Here is a 17730-nt window from a genome sequence, read left to right on the forward strand (position 1 = left end):
AGTCTATCAAAATAGGAGCCCATTTTAAATAGCATTTTAAAGTCCGATATTCTGTGATTGCAAAGTAACTTGTTCACCTAATACGATCATTAAAAGAATTATCGGAAATGGAGACTTACCATGTAGAGAGCGTATCTTCCCGCACCACATTTCCTGCTGATATTGCATCTTACACTCCGAATCTGGCGCTGCGCTACCCTCGATTATTATCTTTTGGATATTTAACACTTCAATCTCCTCGACCTGCAATGCAGTAGACCCTCTTCTGTACCAGAGCACAACAGCAAAAGTCATCTACAAGTAGAATCAGGGAAAGTAAGCCGTTGTCGGGCCCGGAAGGGCTTCACTCTGAGACAACTGAAATCAGTATGTATTTCTCTTGCTTGGACACGACAATAATTTGAGACTTTACTTACCTTGCAAGAAGAACACTGAGTATTAACGAAACAGGCGAAATATTTCAAGAACGACCGGCTAAGGTTAGAAAAGAGCGACGAGAAAACGAGCCCAAGTGTTACTCAACGCTCTACCAAATCTGGAAGAATGAATTTGCCGCGCGCAAATGGCGATATCTCCGAGAAGCCCGCGCTTTTTGGTGATTGGCTTAGACAAATAAAGGTGTTTTGTCGCGCAGGCGCAGAACCGCTGACCGCCAACGCTTTGTGATCGTGTGATCCACACATTTGAATTTATATAGGTTTATATGGGAATCCAACGGCTTTGTTCAAAACAGTAGAAATTTGAACGATTTCTCAATAAAATTGACTTACCTTGACTCGTTGTTGTATTCTTTGTTGCTTGTCTGTTTTTCAAGTCGATTGAAAGCGATTTCGAGGAGTTATACTGTATTCCATACTATAAACACCTTAATTTACAGGACTATACACATATAGGAGAATGCCATGGATGTACCGGTATAATATATTACACACCTTTACAGGGCTATACACACCTATAGAGAGATATACACACCTTTACAGGGCTATACACACCTATACTAGTATAATATATTACCGGTACACACCTTTAGAGGGCTATACACACCTATAGAGAGATATACACACCTTTACAGGGCTATGCACACCTATACTAGTATAATATATTACCGGTACACACCTTTACAGTGCTATACACACCTATAGAGAGATATATACACCTTTACAGGGCTATACACACCTATACAGCGCTATACACAGCTATGCAGGGCTATACACACCTATAAAGAGATATACATGTACACACCTTTACAGGGCTATACACACCTACACAGCGCTATACAGGGCTATACACATCTATAAAGAGATATACACACCTTTACAGGGCTATAAACACACCTATACAGCACTTTACAGGGCTATACACACCTATACAGCGCTATACACAGCTATGCAGGGCTATACACACCTATAAAGAGATATACACACCTTTACAGGGCTATACACACCCATACAGCGCTATACAGGGCTATACACACCTATAAAGAGATATGCACACCTTTACAGGGCTATACACACCTACACAGTGCTATACAGGGCTATACACACCTATAAAGAGATATACACACCTTTACAGGGCTAAACACATCAGTCCTATACAGCGCTATACAGAGCTATACACACCTATAAAGAGATATACACATCTTTACAGGGCTATACACACCTACACAGCGCTATACAGGGCTATACACACCTATAAAGAGATATACACACCTTTACAGGGCTATACACACCTATACAGCGCTATACAGAGCTATACAGGGCTATACACACCTATAAAGAGATATACACACCTTTACAGGGCTATAAACACACCTATACAGCACTTTACAGGGCTATACACATCTATAAAGAGATATACACATCTTTACGGGGCTATACACACCTATACAGCGCTATACAGGGCTATACACACCTATAAAAAGATATACACAACTTTACAGGGCTATACACACTTTTACAGGGCTATACACACCTATAAAGAGATATACACAACTTTACAGGGTTATACACACCTATACAGCGCTATACACACCTATACAGCGCTATACAGGGCTATACACACCTTAACAGGGCTATACACACCTTTACAGAGCTATACACACCTATACAGCGCTATACAGGGCTATACACATCTAAAAAGAGATATACACACCTTTACAGGGCTATATACACCAATATAGCGCTATGCACATTTATAAAGTGATATACACACCTTTACAAAGCTATACACACCTATACAGCGCTATACAGGGCTATAAACACCTATAAAGAGATACACTCATCTTTAAAGGGCTATACACACCTATACAGCGCTATACAGGGCTATACACACCTATAAAGAGATATACACACCTTTACAGGGCTATACACACTTTAACAGGGCTATACACACCTATAAAGAGATATACACACTATTACAGGGCTATACACACCTATACAGCGCTCTACAGGGCCATACACACCTTAACAGGGCTATACACACCTTTACAGAGCTATACACACCTATACAGCGCTATACAGGGCTATACCCATCTATTAAGAGATATACACACCTTTACAGGGTTATACACACCAATACAGTGCTATGCAGGGCTATGCACACCTATAAAGTGATATACACACCTTTACAGAGCTATACACACCTATACAGCACTATACACAGCTATACAGGGCTATACTCATCTATAAAGAGATATACACACCTTTACAGGGCTATACACACCTATAAAGAGATATACACACCTTTACAGGGCTATACACACTTTAACAGGGCTATACACACCTATAAAGAGATATACACACTATTACAGGGCTATACACACCTATACAGCGCTCTACAGGGCCATACACACCTTAACAGGGCTATACACACCTTTACAGAGCTATACACACCTATACAGTGCTATACAGGGCTATACCCATCTATAAAGAGATATACACACTTTTACAGGGCTATACACACCAATACAGTGCTATACAGGGCTATGCACACCTATAAAGTGATATACACACCTTTACAGAGCTATACACACCTATACAGCACTATACACAGCTATACAGGGCTATACCCATCTATAAAGAGATATACACACCTTTACAGGGCTATACACACCAATACAGTGCTATACAGGGCTATGCACACCTATAAAGTGATATACACACCTTTACAGAGCTATACACACCTATACAGCACTATACACAGCTATACAGGGCATACCCATCTATAAAGAGATATACACACCTTTACAGGGCTATACACACCTATAAAGAGATATACACACCTTTACAGGGCTATACACACCTATACAGTGCTATACACAGCCATACAGTGCTATACAGAGCTATACAAGGCTATACACAGCCATACTGTGCAATACACAGCTTAATACAGGACCATACACAGCTATACAGGGCTATACACACCTATACAGTACTATACACACCTATACAGACCTATACAAGGCTATATACAGCTATACAGAGCTATACACAGCTATAGAGAGCTATACACAGCTATACTGAGTTATACACAGCTATACAGGGCTATTCACAGCTACACAGAGCTATACACAGCTACACAGAGCTATACACAGTGCCGTGTACGCAGTCAGCGGACACGGGGTGTTGTGTACTGGAGGTCGGGAAGTGTCAACCACCGTATAAAATTCAACAGCACAAGTTGACTCAACAGCATTTAATACGATCACCAACTCGTCTTAATTATTGTACACATGCGGTGAAAACTAAAAGGGGAAATTGCAATGTACAAGATTAAAAAGGGGGCCGAGACTAATTACAAAAGAAGCAAAATTGAAAGGAAAACGAAAACTGAATACAATAAGCTGAAACTTACGTCTGTTCCTGACTAATGGGCTAAAGAAAGTTCAACGTTACGTAACTCCGAAAAAGATAAAACTGCTCTGAAACTCCGATGTTGCTCCGTAGATCTCCTAACTCCAACTCCACAAAAACTTAAGGGGCGTTCTCTGATAAGGGTACAATTGACGTGTACAGTTGTAAAACCAATTAGAAAACAGGAATGGCTACATTGGCTAGCAACGTAATTGATTGAAACTGTGAACAATAGTACATGAAAATAGGGGCGTAAAAACTCGATAAATGAAACAGAACAAAAACGTATCTTATATAAATCAAAACAAAACTAAGCTTAATTACGTAATCAAGCTCTCTTTGATAAAATGTTCATTGTTCATCACACTCCTCGCCCAAGGATTCTTATCCTTGCTACTCATATTGTCTTGGCGTTTACTGCTGGTCTGGATCAGCTGTGTCGGTCAGGAGTAGAACTAGCTCCTTAATTGGTCTAAGGTAGATTTTCCTTTCTCCATCTCTGACCACGTTTACTTTGACTTTCCTCACTCTACCGTCGTCGCTCCTCAGGGCTTCCGACACTCGTCCCAGTGGCCAATCGTTACAGTGTTGTGATTTGTCTCGTACAAGAACGATATCTCCTACGCACAGGTCTCGCCGCGTCTCCGTCCACTTTTGCCGCAGCTGTAAGCTCTGCAAGTACTTTCTCCTCCACCTAGTCCAAAATTGTTCCGCAAGGAACTGGACTCGTCTCCATCGATGGTGAGCGTAGATATCTGTGCGCATGAACTGGCCTGGAGGGGGTCTGGCTGGGTGTGTCTTCATAGTGAGTAACATCGCAGGGGACAGGGGCTGCGGGTCATCGACGTCAGACGGCAGTGCTGCTATCGGCCTGGCGTTTACAATGGCCACCACTTCGGCCATCAGTGTCACCAGCAATTTGTGTGTAAGCTGACTCAGACCTAACTCAGTGAACATGGCATCCAATACACGGCAAATCATATTAATCTGCCTCTCCCACACACCGCCAAAATGTGACGCATGGGGAGGGTTAAACTCCCACTTGCAACCGCACTCTGTTATGAACTTCTCCACTTTCTTCTCATCTAACTCAGATGCTGCTGCGTCAAGCTCCGTCTTAGCTCCAATAAAATTTGTACCCCGATCACCTCTGAGGAGTTTAGCATGGCCTTGTAATGCGAAGAGCCTCCTCAATGCACAGAGAAAGGCACTGGAGTCCATAGCTTCTAAGACTTCGATGTGAATGGCTTTGCTGGTCTGGCACGTGAACACTAGGCCCCAACGCTTGGCGTTCACTCCTCCTCCTCTAGTCTTACGTGTTTGCACCGCCCAGGGGCCAAAGACATCAAATCCTATATTAGTAAAGGGGGGACAGACGTCGGTTCTATCTGACGGGAAGTCGGCCATACGCTGTTCTAGGTGTGGTCCTCTCAGTTATCTTTTTACATAGGACACAAGCTCCGATGACCTTCGTGACTACGTCATGGCGGCCTCCAATAAGCCAGAAACCTGCTTGTCTAATTGCACCTCCTGTGATCTGTCTCCCTTGGTGGTGTACTTCATGATGATAGAGTTTAGCTATTAGCAGTGAGACATAGTGACACTCCATCTGTGCTCTTCTTAATCTGCCTCCGACGCGGAGGATCCCGTGGCTGTCTAGAAACGGATCGAGACGGTACAGCTGCGAGCCTTTGAGAGCCTTCTTGGCGCTACTTTGGATTTCTCTCGGTAGCTCGGGTTCTTTTCTGGCGTCGCTTAACAACCCACTGAACGCTTCTCTCTGCGTACTGCTGATTATGACGCGCAGGGCCTGATCCCATTCCTCGACTGTCGGGGGTCTGAGTTTGCTTTGTGTATTACGCGCTTTGGTCCTGAGGTTCACTCTTTCTGCTTTAACGTCTCTCCGGTGTTTGAACTCTCTGACAACGACAATTAGGTTAGCGACTGTTCGCTGCAGAGACTTAAGTGACGAAAATTTCTTGAACCTCTCTGCTCCAAGGTCTGGTTCTTCCTCTTCGTGCGTATTTACACTGGCGCTGAACACTGCTTATCGGACTTCAGGGTCGCTTGCGACGAGCGCGAACGTTTCATCGGTTGTGGGAGTTCTCTTCAGTTTGCGCAGGAATTCCGGGCCTAATAGCCAGCTCGTCTCCATTAGCTTGCTTGAGGGGACTCGGCCCGTTGCTAGGTCTGCTGGGTTCAAATCAGTCTCCACATATCTCCACTGTTCCGGGGTGGACATGCTCCTAATCAGCTCGACCCGATTGGCCACGTACACATAGAACCGTCCACTCTCGTTGGTTATGTAGCCGAGTACCACTTTTGAATCGGTGTAGTATACCACGTCAGAGATCTTCAGATCGATTTCTTTTATGACTCTCTGGGCTGCTTAAACAGCTAGGACCGCTCCGCACAGTTCTAGACGCGGTATACTCGTCGGATTTAACGGGCCGACTCTTGTTTGGCCGTAGACGAGAGCCATAGACACCTCGTTTGCTTCACTGAACTGGCGAAGGTAGACTACGGCTCCAATAGCGTCCTGGCTTGCGTCGGAAAAGGCGTGTAACTCCGCTCTAGTCACGCTGCCGAAATCTTTAGGGCGGTAACAGCGAGGCACGGAAAGGTTCTGCAACTCTATGAGAGAGTCTCTCCAATGTGTCCACTGATTTATCATTGCGGTAGGGAGGGGGTCGTCCCAGGCTAGGGGGTATTGTTCTCCTTTGTCCGTTCTCCCATATGGACAAGCTGCTGCAGTATTTTTCACCCTTCGAGCATAACGGTACTGCAAAGCCGAGCGGGTCGACCTGGTAAAAGTACTTAGTTCAATGAAATTCCTTCAAACTCGCAACTGGAATCAAATACGACGCGAATGGTGCGCTGTGTATTGTGATAAGTTGACAAAATGTGTAGAGGCGCGGATAATTTAACTAACAGACATTGTGATAAAAAGTTGCATGCAAGTGGCGATACTTTCGTTCAACAATGACCCACGAACGCTCTATTAACCTGAAGATACTTAAAACAGTTATAAAGCTAAGAGAGAACAGACAGACCTTCTCTTCTTGACATTGTTAATGAATTTTCCGATCACAACAGTAACGGAAAGCGAAATTTCAAATTTTTTAAACGATATGATAATTATTGCACATGCAGTAAATATCCGCCACTCCCTCATTACCCCTCACCATCTTCCTCTAATTTTTGGTATAATTTAACGGCAGCTCCGAGAAAATCCTTGGATTTCTGGATTATTTATAATTAAGGTTGATGTCAGTAGTACTACAGTGGGGGATATTCCAATGTATTGATGGTAAATTTAAAGAACTGATAAAAGGAGCTCGTGAAGATGGTTGCAATTACTAATTTGTAGGCACTAGATAAATCCTTGTCTGGGTTCCTGCAGGTGAGAGCATTATTGGTAGTGGTCCTGAGTTATAACTTAGTCGTATAGTCATAATTTTTTCTGTCTTTAGCTATTTTGGTTTAGCACCTCAATGCTCATGGTTGGTAGTTCTTCTTCTTTCAAAGCCTTAGCAGGATGGGCTGCTAAAATTGGCTAGAACACAGCTCATTGGTTTTCCACCCAGATTTCATTTAAATTTTTGCACTTTCCGGTTGTATTAGTACTTGCTTGGTAAAAAAAGCATTAAGAGTACCTAAAGTACTACCTAAGTGGTGCAGGCGACCTCAACTAGTGCAAGAACCTTTAGTAGTACAAGCGCTATAGCTGTTTATAGTCCTGTATAGCTGCGTATACCGCTGTATAGCTATATATAGCACTGTATAACTGCGTATAGCCCTGCATAGCTGTGTATAGAACTGTATAGGTGTATATAGCACTGTATAGCTGCATATATAGCGCTGTATAGCTGTGTATAGCACTGTATAGGTGTATATAGCCCTGTATAGCTGCGTATAGCCCTGCATAGCTGTGTACAGCCCTGTATAGCTGTGTATAGCTCTCTACATATAGCTGTGGATAACTGTGTATAGCTCTCTATAGCTATGTATAGCTCTGTATAGCTGTGTATAGCCTTGTATAGGTCTGTATAGGTGTGTAAAGCCCGGTGAAGGTATGTATAGCCCTGTATAGCTGTGTATGGTCCTGTATAGCTGTGTGGTTGCACTGTATAGCTGTGTATAGCCTTGTATAGCTCTGTATAGCACTGTGTAGCTGTGTATAGCAACGTACAGGTGTGTATAGCTCTGTAAAGGTGTGTATAGCCCTGTGTAGCTGTGTATGGTCCTGTATAGATGTGTATTGCACTGTATAGCTGTGTATAGCCTTGTATATAGTCGTGTGTTGCTCTGTATAGCCCTGTATAGCGCTGAATAGGTGTGTATAACCCTGTATACTGTGCATAGCCCTGTATAGCTCTGTATAGCCCTGTATATGTGTGTATAGCACTGTACAGGAGTGTATAACCCTGTATAGCTGTCTATAGCATTGTACAGCTTTGTATAGCCTTGTATAGCTGTGTATGGTCCTGTATAGCTGTGTATTGCACTGTATAGCTGTGCATAGCCATGTATAGGAGTGTATAACCCTGTAAAGGTGTGTATAGCGCTGAATAGCTGTGTATAGCACTGTGTAGGTGTGTTTAACTTTGTTTAGGTGTGTAGAGCCCTGTAAAGGTGTGTATAGTACTGTATAGCTGTATATAGCACTGTATAGGTGTGTATAGCCCTGTAAAGGTGTGTATAGCCCTGTATAGCGCTGTATAGGTGTGTATAGCCCTGTAAAGATGTTTATATCTCTTTATAGGTGTGTATAGCCCTTTAAAGGTGTGTATATCTCTTTATAGGTGTGTATAGCCCTGTATAGCTGTGTATAGCACTGTATAGGTGTGTATAGCTCTTTAAAGGTGTGTATATCTCTTTATAGGTGTGCATAGCCCTGTAAAGGTGTGTATATCTCTTTATAGGTGTGTATAGCCCTGTAAAGTTGTGTATAGCGCTGTATAGGTGTGTATAGCCCTGTAAAGGTGTGTATATCCCTTTATAGATGTGTATAGCCCTTTATAGCTGTGTATAGCATTGTATAGGTGTGTATAGCTCTGTAAAGGTGTGTATATCTCTTTATAGGTGTGTATAGCCCTGCATAGCTGTGTATAGCGCTGTATAGGTGTGTATAGCTCTGTAAAGGTGTGTATATCGCTTTATAGGTATGTATAGCCCTGTATAGCGCTGTATAGGTGTGTACAGCTCTTTAAAGGTGTGTATATCTCTTTATAGGTGTGTATAGCCCTGTAAAGGTGTGTATATCTCTTTATAGGTGTGTATAGCCCTGTAAAGTTGTGTATAGCGCTGTATAGGTGTGTATAGCCCTGTAAAGGTGTGTATATCCCTTTATAGATGTGTATAGCCCTTTATAGCTGTGTATAGCATTGTATAGGTGTGTATAGCTCTGTAAAGGTGTGTATATCTCTTTATAGGTGTGTATAGCCCTGCATAGCTGTGTATAGCGCTGTATAGGTGTGTATAGCTCTGTAAAGGTGTGTATATCGCTTTATAGGTATGTATAGCCCTGTATAGCGCTGTATAGGTGTGTACAGCTCTTTAAAGGTGTGTATATCTCTTTATAGGTGTGTATAGTGCTGTATAGATGTGTACTGATAGCCCTGTAAAGGTGTGTATATCCCTTTATAGGTGTGTATATCCCTTTATAGATGTGTATAGCCCTGTATAGCTGTGTATAGCATTTTACAGGTGTGTATAGCTCTGTAAAGGTGTGTATATCTCTTTATAGATATGTATAGCCCTGTATAGCGCTGTATAGGTGTGTATAGCCCTGTAAAGGTGTGTATATCTCTTTATAGGTGTGTATAGCCCTGCATAGCTGTGTATAGCGCTGTATAGGTGTGTATAGCCCTGTAAAGGTGTATATATCTCTCTATAGGTATGTATAGCACTGCAAAGGTGTGTACCGGTAATATATTATACTAGTATAGGTGTGTATAGCCCTGTAAAGGTGTATATATCTCTCTATAGGTGTGTATAGCCCTGTAAAGGTGTGTAATATATTATACTGGTGCATCCATGGCATTCTCCTATATGTGTATAGTCCTGTAAAGGTGTTTATAGTATGGAATATATTATAATATATTATATATACCGGTGGAACCATGGCATTCTCCCATGGAGTATATACCAAAACCGCGCACTGCCGTTGACTTTGAATTTCCGAAAAGACACGGACTTTGAAATTATCTTTAAATTTAAAATCGATCCTCGAAGTCTAATGCATGTACGTGTAATGGAGACGAACGAGGTGAACTGAAGGAAGGTCATATGGAAGATCGAGCTGCTGATATGACGGGATACACAATCCATCGGGAGTGCATTGGACGTTGTTTGGCTAAATCTGACATTTAATTCGATTTAATGACGTACAATATAAAGGTAAGCTCAAGCTTTATAAGCTTTATAAAGCTTCATGTCTTTTTATTTTCGGTGTCTTATCGTACATATCTACTTCTTTTACGGTAGCTTTCGTAGGCAGGCGAACCGTATACAAGCTTACAATTGTACGTAAGCTTTAATTTCATTCTAACGTTAGGCTTAATATAATTTTGCACACGTATAGAAAAATTTAAAGATGCTGCAAAGGCCGCAGATGACCTAGAAAAAGAAGGTCAAGATCAAGAAATTGAACCTGAAGTAAATCCTAAATCTGGGAAGAGACAAGCTGTTTATGAAGGTGAGGTGCAATACATTATCTATTTAACCGTTGTTATAATTTAATATTTAGGTGTGTATTGATTGATCATTCTAGATAGCGCAGGTCCACATCAGGACTTAATGTCTTGCCAATTCCCCAACCTGCTTTACCAAATAAACTATGTATGTATGGGTATGTATGTATGTATGTATGTATGTATGCTCTGATCTGAGTAGTCTGAAATGTCAGCCGTCTCCTCCCCCAACCCGCAGGGGGCGCGGGTTAGGGGGAGGAGACGGCTGACATTTCAGACTATGATCTGAGGCCATATTATAAACAACTTAGCAGTATAATGTTACTCCAAATGGTATCTATGAGAATCCAAAACTACCATACTCTGTTAAATTCTTGTAAAATTGCAGCTGATTATCATGATGAAAGTTATGAGAGTGAGAGTGATGAATGCCATGAAAACACAGGACAAGAGCAGAATGAATTGACAAGTAGTCATTTGAGTAAAGGTGAGTTTAAATTGGCTATGTCGTGGGCTGAAAGGTGTCTTCCAACCAGTTAGATCCCGAAAATTATGGTCTAGTTTTGTTATTGTGTAGTTCCAAAAAATGTCCATACCCTCCTACAGCTTGGGATTTGTCGTATGACCTCCCTCCCCTATGGATTTTCCAAAATTGGCCCTCAAAATTAATCTGCCTAGATCCCAAAAGAATTTCCAAATTTTAGCACACCCCCTAGAAATATTTCCCTCTCTGTTAAAAACTTCCGAAGGGGTGTGAAACCCTATCAGCCGGGTTTCAATAGAAATTAACGCCATTCACCTCATTGTTGTAAGCTTCGAAATGATTTCACCAAAAGCTTCCAGTTTAAAGGGCATGATGTGGGCATATTGCAGTCATTTTAGTACTGAATCACGGAATTTCTGAGCCTTTGATCCCCCATCCCCCTAGAATTTCCAATCCCTTCTGTGGAGGGAGTATGGCTATTTTCTGGAACTACACATTAAAGACTATCTTACAGAACTGAAACTGGTTAGTATCATTTGTTGCTACAGATGTCAAGGATGGAAATGGAACATTGAAACTTGTAAAATTGGAACCTATTTTTTCAAGTTCTGATGCTATGTCTAGCAAAATTACCAAAAAATAAATAAATGTTATTGATGAGCACTCCTGGATAAAATCCATTTGATATCTTCCTTTTAGTTTCACAAGAGCGTTTTGTGCATAGTAAATGATTTTAGCACTCAATTGCCCTAAAACAACAAAATCCCTCATGACCTTGGCTCTTTAAGTTTAGTGCCTGGTTTAAATGATTTTTGAAAAGTCCTTAAATTTTATCGCTATTGGGTATACAACTCTGTAAGTGTGCGGACAAAATGTTTTCTGGTTAATTGGTCATGTGTGGGTGAAATAGCAAAGAATTGGAATCAATGTCAGCATAAGAAAATAGTTATGGTGATTGAGCCAGGAAGATTGTACATGTATGTATTTATCAATGTATGTGTTGTAGTTAAAAATGAATCTAAGTCAAAATGATTTCAAACCAGTTTGATGTTGATTTTTCTTTGTCTCGTGATTATGCTAATAAACCTGGAACAAAGGAAATGAAAATTAAACTGGTTTGAAATCTTTTTGACCTGAAATTCATTTAAAACTACTACACATGTATCATTTTGTTTGTGTTACGATAGCTGTAAAAAAGAAGTCACAGGGGAAGACAAAGAAGACAGAAGGTACAATTAATTTAGTGATGTAAAGTCATCAGTGTACATGTAGCTCTATTAATATTTGTCAGTGAAATTGTCATTTGAAAAAGAAACCTGAAAAACATTCAGGCACTCGATTTAAAGTTTCTTGAGCAAGCCCTTGTATGATCGGTCACTCTAAACTGTTTGCCAACATCTGTATCTATTTCCTGAACAGTTCTCTGTCTTCAGGGAACTTATGGAAAGATATTTTAACGCCATCCTCTTCATAAACTTTTTCCTTACACCCGGGAACACAACAGTTTTGAGGCATATTTCGGACTGTACTACCACATGTACATGTAAACATGTAAACATTGAATCGTGGCCCTCGATGCCTCACTTTTCGTGCTACTTGACCCAGATCGTCTGAGACAACCACCATTTTGGAATAAGGTGTATTACTGGAACCAAAATAATGTGTTTCAAAACATATACAGTCAAGGCTGCCTGTGCAGACACACTTGTAAGGGACTGTTCATTTAGATGACAGGTCATGACAATTTCACCCATTTAAAAAATGTCTCAAATTTGAGCCCGTTCACACTTTGACTTACTGCCCCAGCACGGTACCCTGAAGGCACTAATGTGAATAATTATGGTTTGTTCTGAGCATGGTGCCAGAGTACAATTTTCACTGGACACTAAATAACACACCTTTTTTTTCAAGTGCCCACTCCAAAATTATTGTAGGCACAGGTACCGTGCGCAAATTCTGTGTGTTCATATAAGTACCCAGTGAGAATTGCACTAGGGCACCAAGTGTGAACAGGCTTAATAATCCATTGAGTATTAAAACACATACACACTTCATTTTAAACAGGGTCATATGCATGTCAATTAATATTATTTTTCAGCTGTCACAGCTAAGAAGAAACGTTCACAGACAAAGAAGAAGCAAACAGGTAAAAATCAGCCACAAGCGATTCATGTTTGTATATTTTAGACAACTTCTTGTTTCTGCTACTGAGAAAATGACTGATAGAAATGATAACCTGAAGCACAGAGCACATGGAGTTGAGAGAGGGGAAACAAAGAGACCTTGTGCTTTGAAGAGGAATGGAGTTGAGCATACTGTCTAGAATACTGCCTTATAAGTGGCTGTTGCATGAGAGCCCGGCTATCCTATGATATTTTTTTCTGGCTAAACTAGAAAGTTTTACCAGGTCCATATACAACATTTTGTGTGCTGTTTCAGGACACATCATGATAACACCATGTACATCCATGTGTTATACAGCACTTTATACAGTACACAGTTATTCAGGCAATATAAAATACTGTTGCAGATGATGTTGCCAAAAGTAAAGACAGAGAAGAAGGAGATGGTGGCCATTCTAAGAAGGGTATGTTTGTTTACCCAAAAGATTATCATTAGTTTTGATCCCCATGTTGTCTCTAAATCTACGCACCTGTAACAGACTTGTTGCTTTGTGAGTGTCACTCAACTGATAATCGTACTAACATGATCAGAATTTTTTGGTTGGGTATAACAGTTGGCTAATTTTACCAGAAAAACAACATTATCTGATACTGGCTAAGATTTTACTAGAAAACAATTTGGAAGGTGCATAGTCCAAAATGACCAGATAATATTATTAGTTGGCCTGCTTAGTTTTGTTTTGTTTTGTTTTTTTTTTAGCTACAATGTAAATCCCTGGCATGGATCAGTAATGTTAAACACAAGATAAATGAATTTCCACTCACAATGGCCTGAAATACGGACTCAAATAACAACATTCCTGAAAACGAAAAAACAGTAAAAAATTCATTTATTGCTAGTCAAGATCACCAAACCTGGGGTCAATAAAAATGCAATCAAATCTAATTTATTAGATGGTGCATGAAATTTCCATGATTTTGCCCTTAGGATTGTTGTGGATCATGTTGACTTCTTTATTGCCCCCCCCCCCCCCCCCCAAAAAAAAATACAAAAAAGAGAAATATTCCTTTTCCCAAAATAATTGTTAATGCTCTAGGTGCAATCAGTCATTGTATTGTTAAGAGTTTTCGGTCAATCGTTAATCACTAATTACCCACTACCGATATTACATTTAAAATGATTATTGATACTAGCCTCCTACAGCTGTATGCAGACATTCTTTGGGCTCATGACACACTCCTTCTCCACGAATGTGTGCTGAACAGGCCCCATTTGTTCAAAGGCCGGATATCTGATATCCGACAATTTCAATCTGTGCAGAGATTTCAGTATTTCCTCGTGTACAAGCGAATATGCACACTCTAACCACAGTTAAGTTTGGGAGTGTACGAAAACCTTGGACAACGTTTAACGTGAAGTATATTTTAGGCCCTGAATAGTACCTTATCCAGCGTATAAAGTTATCTGGCCTTTAAACGAATGGGGCCAGAACAGCAACTTCCGTTCTTGAATTTCATCTGACTCCTGCCGTGAGAGCTTAGGTCACTTCCAATTTTGAATTGAAACTCTCTTGCAAAAATACCTTCTATACTTTGTATGAAGTGATGTCTTAGTTATTTAATGGTCCTTTCAATCCTTCATGGTGATTTGGAGGTCATGCAACACAAGCTGCATTACTGAACGAACAAAGTCGCGTCAACATGAAATGGCATTTTCCAAAATCGAGTAAACAGAGAATGGGAGTTGCTGATCTGTTCAGCACACTGAGACATCCATGGGGAAGGAGTGTGTGACGAGCCCAAAAAATGTCTGCGCAGGAGGATATATTGATACTGGAAGCTGTATATTTATTTTAATATACTATATTAGTGACGTTTTCTCATTTGCTTGTCTTGTGTTTTAAGATTTTGCAGTGGTTGCAAAAATTAAAGAAATGCCTCAACAAGAGCAAGAGAATGAAGATGGGGCAAAAAAGCCAAGGAAGCCCAGAAATAGCCCCACAACACGGGAAGAAGTCTTGCAAGCACTTAGGCAAAAGTGCAATCAATTAATTTTTCAGGCCAAACGGCCTAGTTACTTCAAAGGTAAGCTAATTGTTTAGTATTTATAATAAAAGGTTGTCACGTTGTATAGCATAAGGCTGTTGTCAAGTGGGATTGTGGATGCTCAGGGATTACCATAAACTGAACCCCGTACATACAACCATATGTTGCCCTGGGAATAATCGCCTTCAAATGAGATAGCGAACAATTTTAACACCTCTTTTGGGCTGGAAAAGATTAGTTGGCCTTGCAGTTTGGGACTTGGTTAACCTGTCCGGCTAATGTACTGTAAACATCTGATTAAAGGACCGGGCTTAGCTGCAGATTACATTGTATTACAAAGGACTTTGGGGGGCTTATTTCAGGGAGTCCAATACCATTTTGAAAAGTCACAATAACAGCCTAAAATAGCTTTAAACACCTAGCCCTGACAGTGCATGGGCTTATATTGAGGTTGGGGGGTGCTTACAATCATAAGTTTATGTTATACCGTCAGTTGCATCTGAGCGTGGACACATCACAAAAAAGCATGACCTAATTTGGTATCAATTTGGTATGTTTTGTCATTGAACATTTGAAGTTTGGCAGCCCATGCATTATGCGAACTTTGGCGCTCTAAGTGAGTTGTTTATTACTGAAGTGAAAGTATGCAGTGAAATGATTTGTGTGTGAAAATTGTTATCATGTTCCTATAGCTCTTTCTTCATTATATCTTATAGAAAAATATGAGCAAAACAAAAAGCCCAGGAAGGACAAGAAACAAGTTCTTTTAATTATCTTACTACGTTTTCATACAATTTTCATATAATTTTCTACTATTTTCTACTATTTTCATACAATTTTAATTGTATTTTTCTACTATTTTAATATCATTTTTATACTATTTGCATACAATTTTAATTATATTTTTCTACTATTTAATTACTATTTTTATACTATTTGTAAACTATTTTTATACACCTTTCATGGTATTTTTATACTATTTTAAATATATGTTGGATGTAATTTGCAACTAATTTCTGGTAAACACCAGTATTTTGAAATGTATTTGTGATGAGTGTATTGTCTGCTTGTTTTAAAGCTGATTAAAACACTATTGAAATATATTTTGAAAGATTTAAAACCTGTTTTAATTTGAATGATATTTTTATTTCCAACCTTCGTGCAACTTTAAGCTATATTTTTAAAGGTGTTAAAAAGTATTTGAAATATCTTTATTTCAATAGTGTTTTAATCAGTTTAAAACACCATTAAAGTCAGTCGAAAAATACGTTAAAAATATAATTTTGCACATATTTTAAACCTATTTTTAAGAAAAATACATTTAAAGTAGCTTTTTTTTTCGCAGTTTGAAAATTTTAAACATGCTTTTAAACAAATTAAAATATATTTTGAAAACTATTTTTTTGGTATTTTTATTTCCACTTTTTGTGCACCTAATTTGAAGCTATTTGAAATATATTTGTTTCAATAGCGTTTCAATCAGTTTAAAACACCATTAAAGTCAGTCGAAAAATACATTATAAATATACTTTTCACCCTATTTTTAACCTATTTCACTAAATAGGTTAAAAATACTTTTCAAAACAGTTTAAAAACACATTTAAAATAGTGTCCGGTTTGGTAAGGGAAGACTCCAAACTGACACCATTAAATTCCACATATTGTTGTCTATTGCTTAGATAGCTTTCGAACCCTCTAAGTGAAGTGCCACGAACACCATAAAGTTCTTATTTTGAAAACAAAATGTTATGATCAACCGTGTCAAAGGCCTTGGACAAGTCTATAAAAATACCAACTGTGCATTCCTTATTGTCAATGGCGGAAGAGATTTTGTCATATAAACAAGCAAGAGCATAAGCGCTAGCGGTGGAGTGATGCTTGCGAAAACCATACTGATTGTCAGAGAGAATGTTATGATTATTAAGAAACCTTAGAAGACGATTGTACATTACTCTCTCATTGCTTACTACAGTACATTAACAATATTGGTTTTATTTTATTTCTTTTCAGAATGCAATACTTAAACTGCACAGACTGCTGAAGAAACAGCTACTTCAAAGACACCTATGACTCATTAATTCCACAAAAGACATTGTGTACTCAATTCATACGCATAGAAGCTTACTCTTCAGCAGAATTTCATTTTATTTTTACCAAGTGATAACAATTCCCCCTACGTATACAGGAGGTAAACATCTACCTGAGGGAGGTTATGATGTTTATAGCACCATGCAGGTATGTAGTATTATAATAAGGAAGAATTGACTTGAAGAAAGCTTATGAAATCTCTTGTAAGTGATCACAAATTAAATTAAAATAAATTCTGGCATATTAAGGGTTATATTTTTAAAAATAATCTATCATTTCAACAGTCATAAACAGTCACTTCTAGCAAAATGTAATGTGGAAATTACAGGTTGATGGGGCCAGCCAACAAAAAACGACAACAACAACAAGAAAACAATTGCCTTTAATCATCATAACAGCTATTATGCTATTTTAATGCACCTGCAATTTTTCTATTTAAACCC

General features: G+C 39.5%; 2 protein-coding genes and 1 long non-coding RNA gene across 3 annotated transcripts in view; 2 read left to right on the plus strand and 1 right to left on the minus strand.

The window, feature by feature from the left end:
- The window catches only part of LOC146450712 (uncharacterized), a 47554-nt gene extending 46886 nt beyond the window's left edge, over positions 1–668 (minus strand). The window contains exons 1-2 of the mRNA XM_085100076.1: positions 417–668; positions 120–294 (exon numbers count right to left, since the gene is read on the minus strand). Of these exons, the coding sequence (XP_084956202.1) occupies positions 120–294 (175 nt within the window). The 5' untranslated portion in view covers positions 417–668. The remainder of the gene's footprint in view (positions 1–119; positions 295–416) is intronic.
- The window catches only part of LOC146450707 (uncharacterized), a 162139-nt gene extending 148259 nt beyond the window's left edge, over positions 1–13880 (plus strand). The window contains exons 3-7 of the mRNA XM_085100077.1: positions 10438–10551; positions 10935–11033; positions 12218–12259; positions 13129–13176; positions 13561–13880. Of these exons, the coding sequence (XP_084956203.1) occupies positions 10438–10551; positions 10935–11033; positions 12218–12259; positions 13129–13176; positions 13561–13649 (392 nt within the window). The 3' untranslated portion in view covers positions 13650–13880. The remainder of the gene's footprint in view (positions 1–10437; positions 10552–10934; positions 11034–12217; positions 12260–13128; positions 13177–13560) is intronic.
- A 1208-nt stretch (positions 13881–15088) lies between these two features.
- Positions 15089–16597, plus strand: LOC146450714 (uncharacterized). Its single transcript, XR_014860242.1, has 2 exons — positions 15089–15238; positions 15916–16597. It is a non-coding gene; the product is annotated as an uncharacterized LOC146450714 (long non-coding RNA).
- Positions 16598–17730: the final 1133 nt, after the last annotated feature.

This window comes from Pavona decussata, unplaced genomic scaffold (genome assembly GCF_977016875.1).
Source record: "Pavona decussata unplaced genomic scaffold, jaPavDecu1.1 SCAFFOLD_431, whole genome shotgun sequence".
NCBI classification, from domain to species: Eukaryota; Metazoa; Cnidaria; class Anthozoa; order Scleractinia; family Agariciidae; genus Pavona; species Pavona decussata.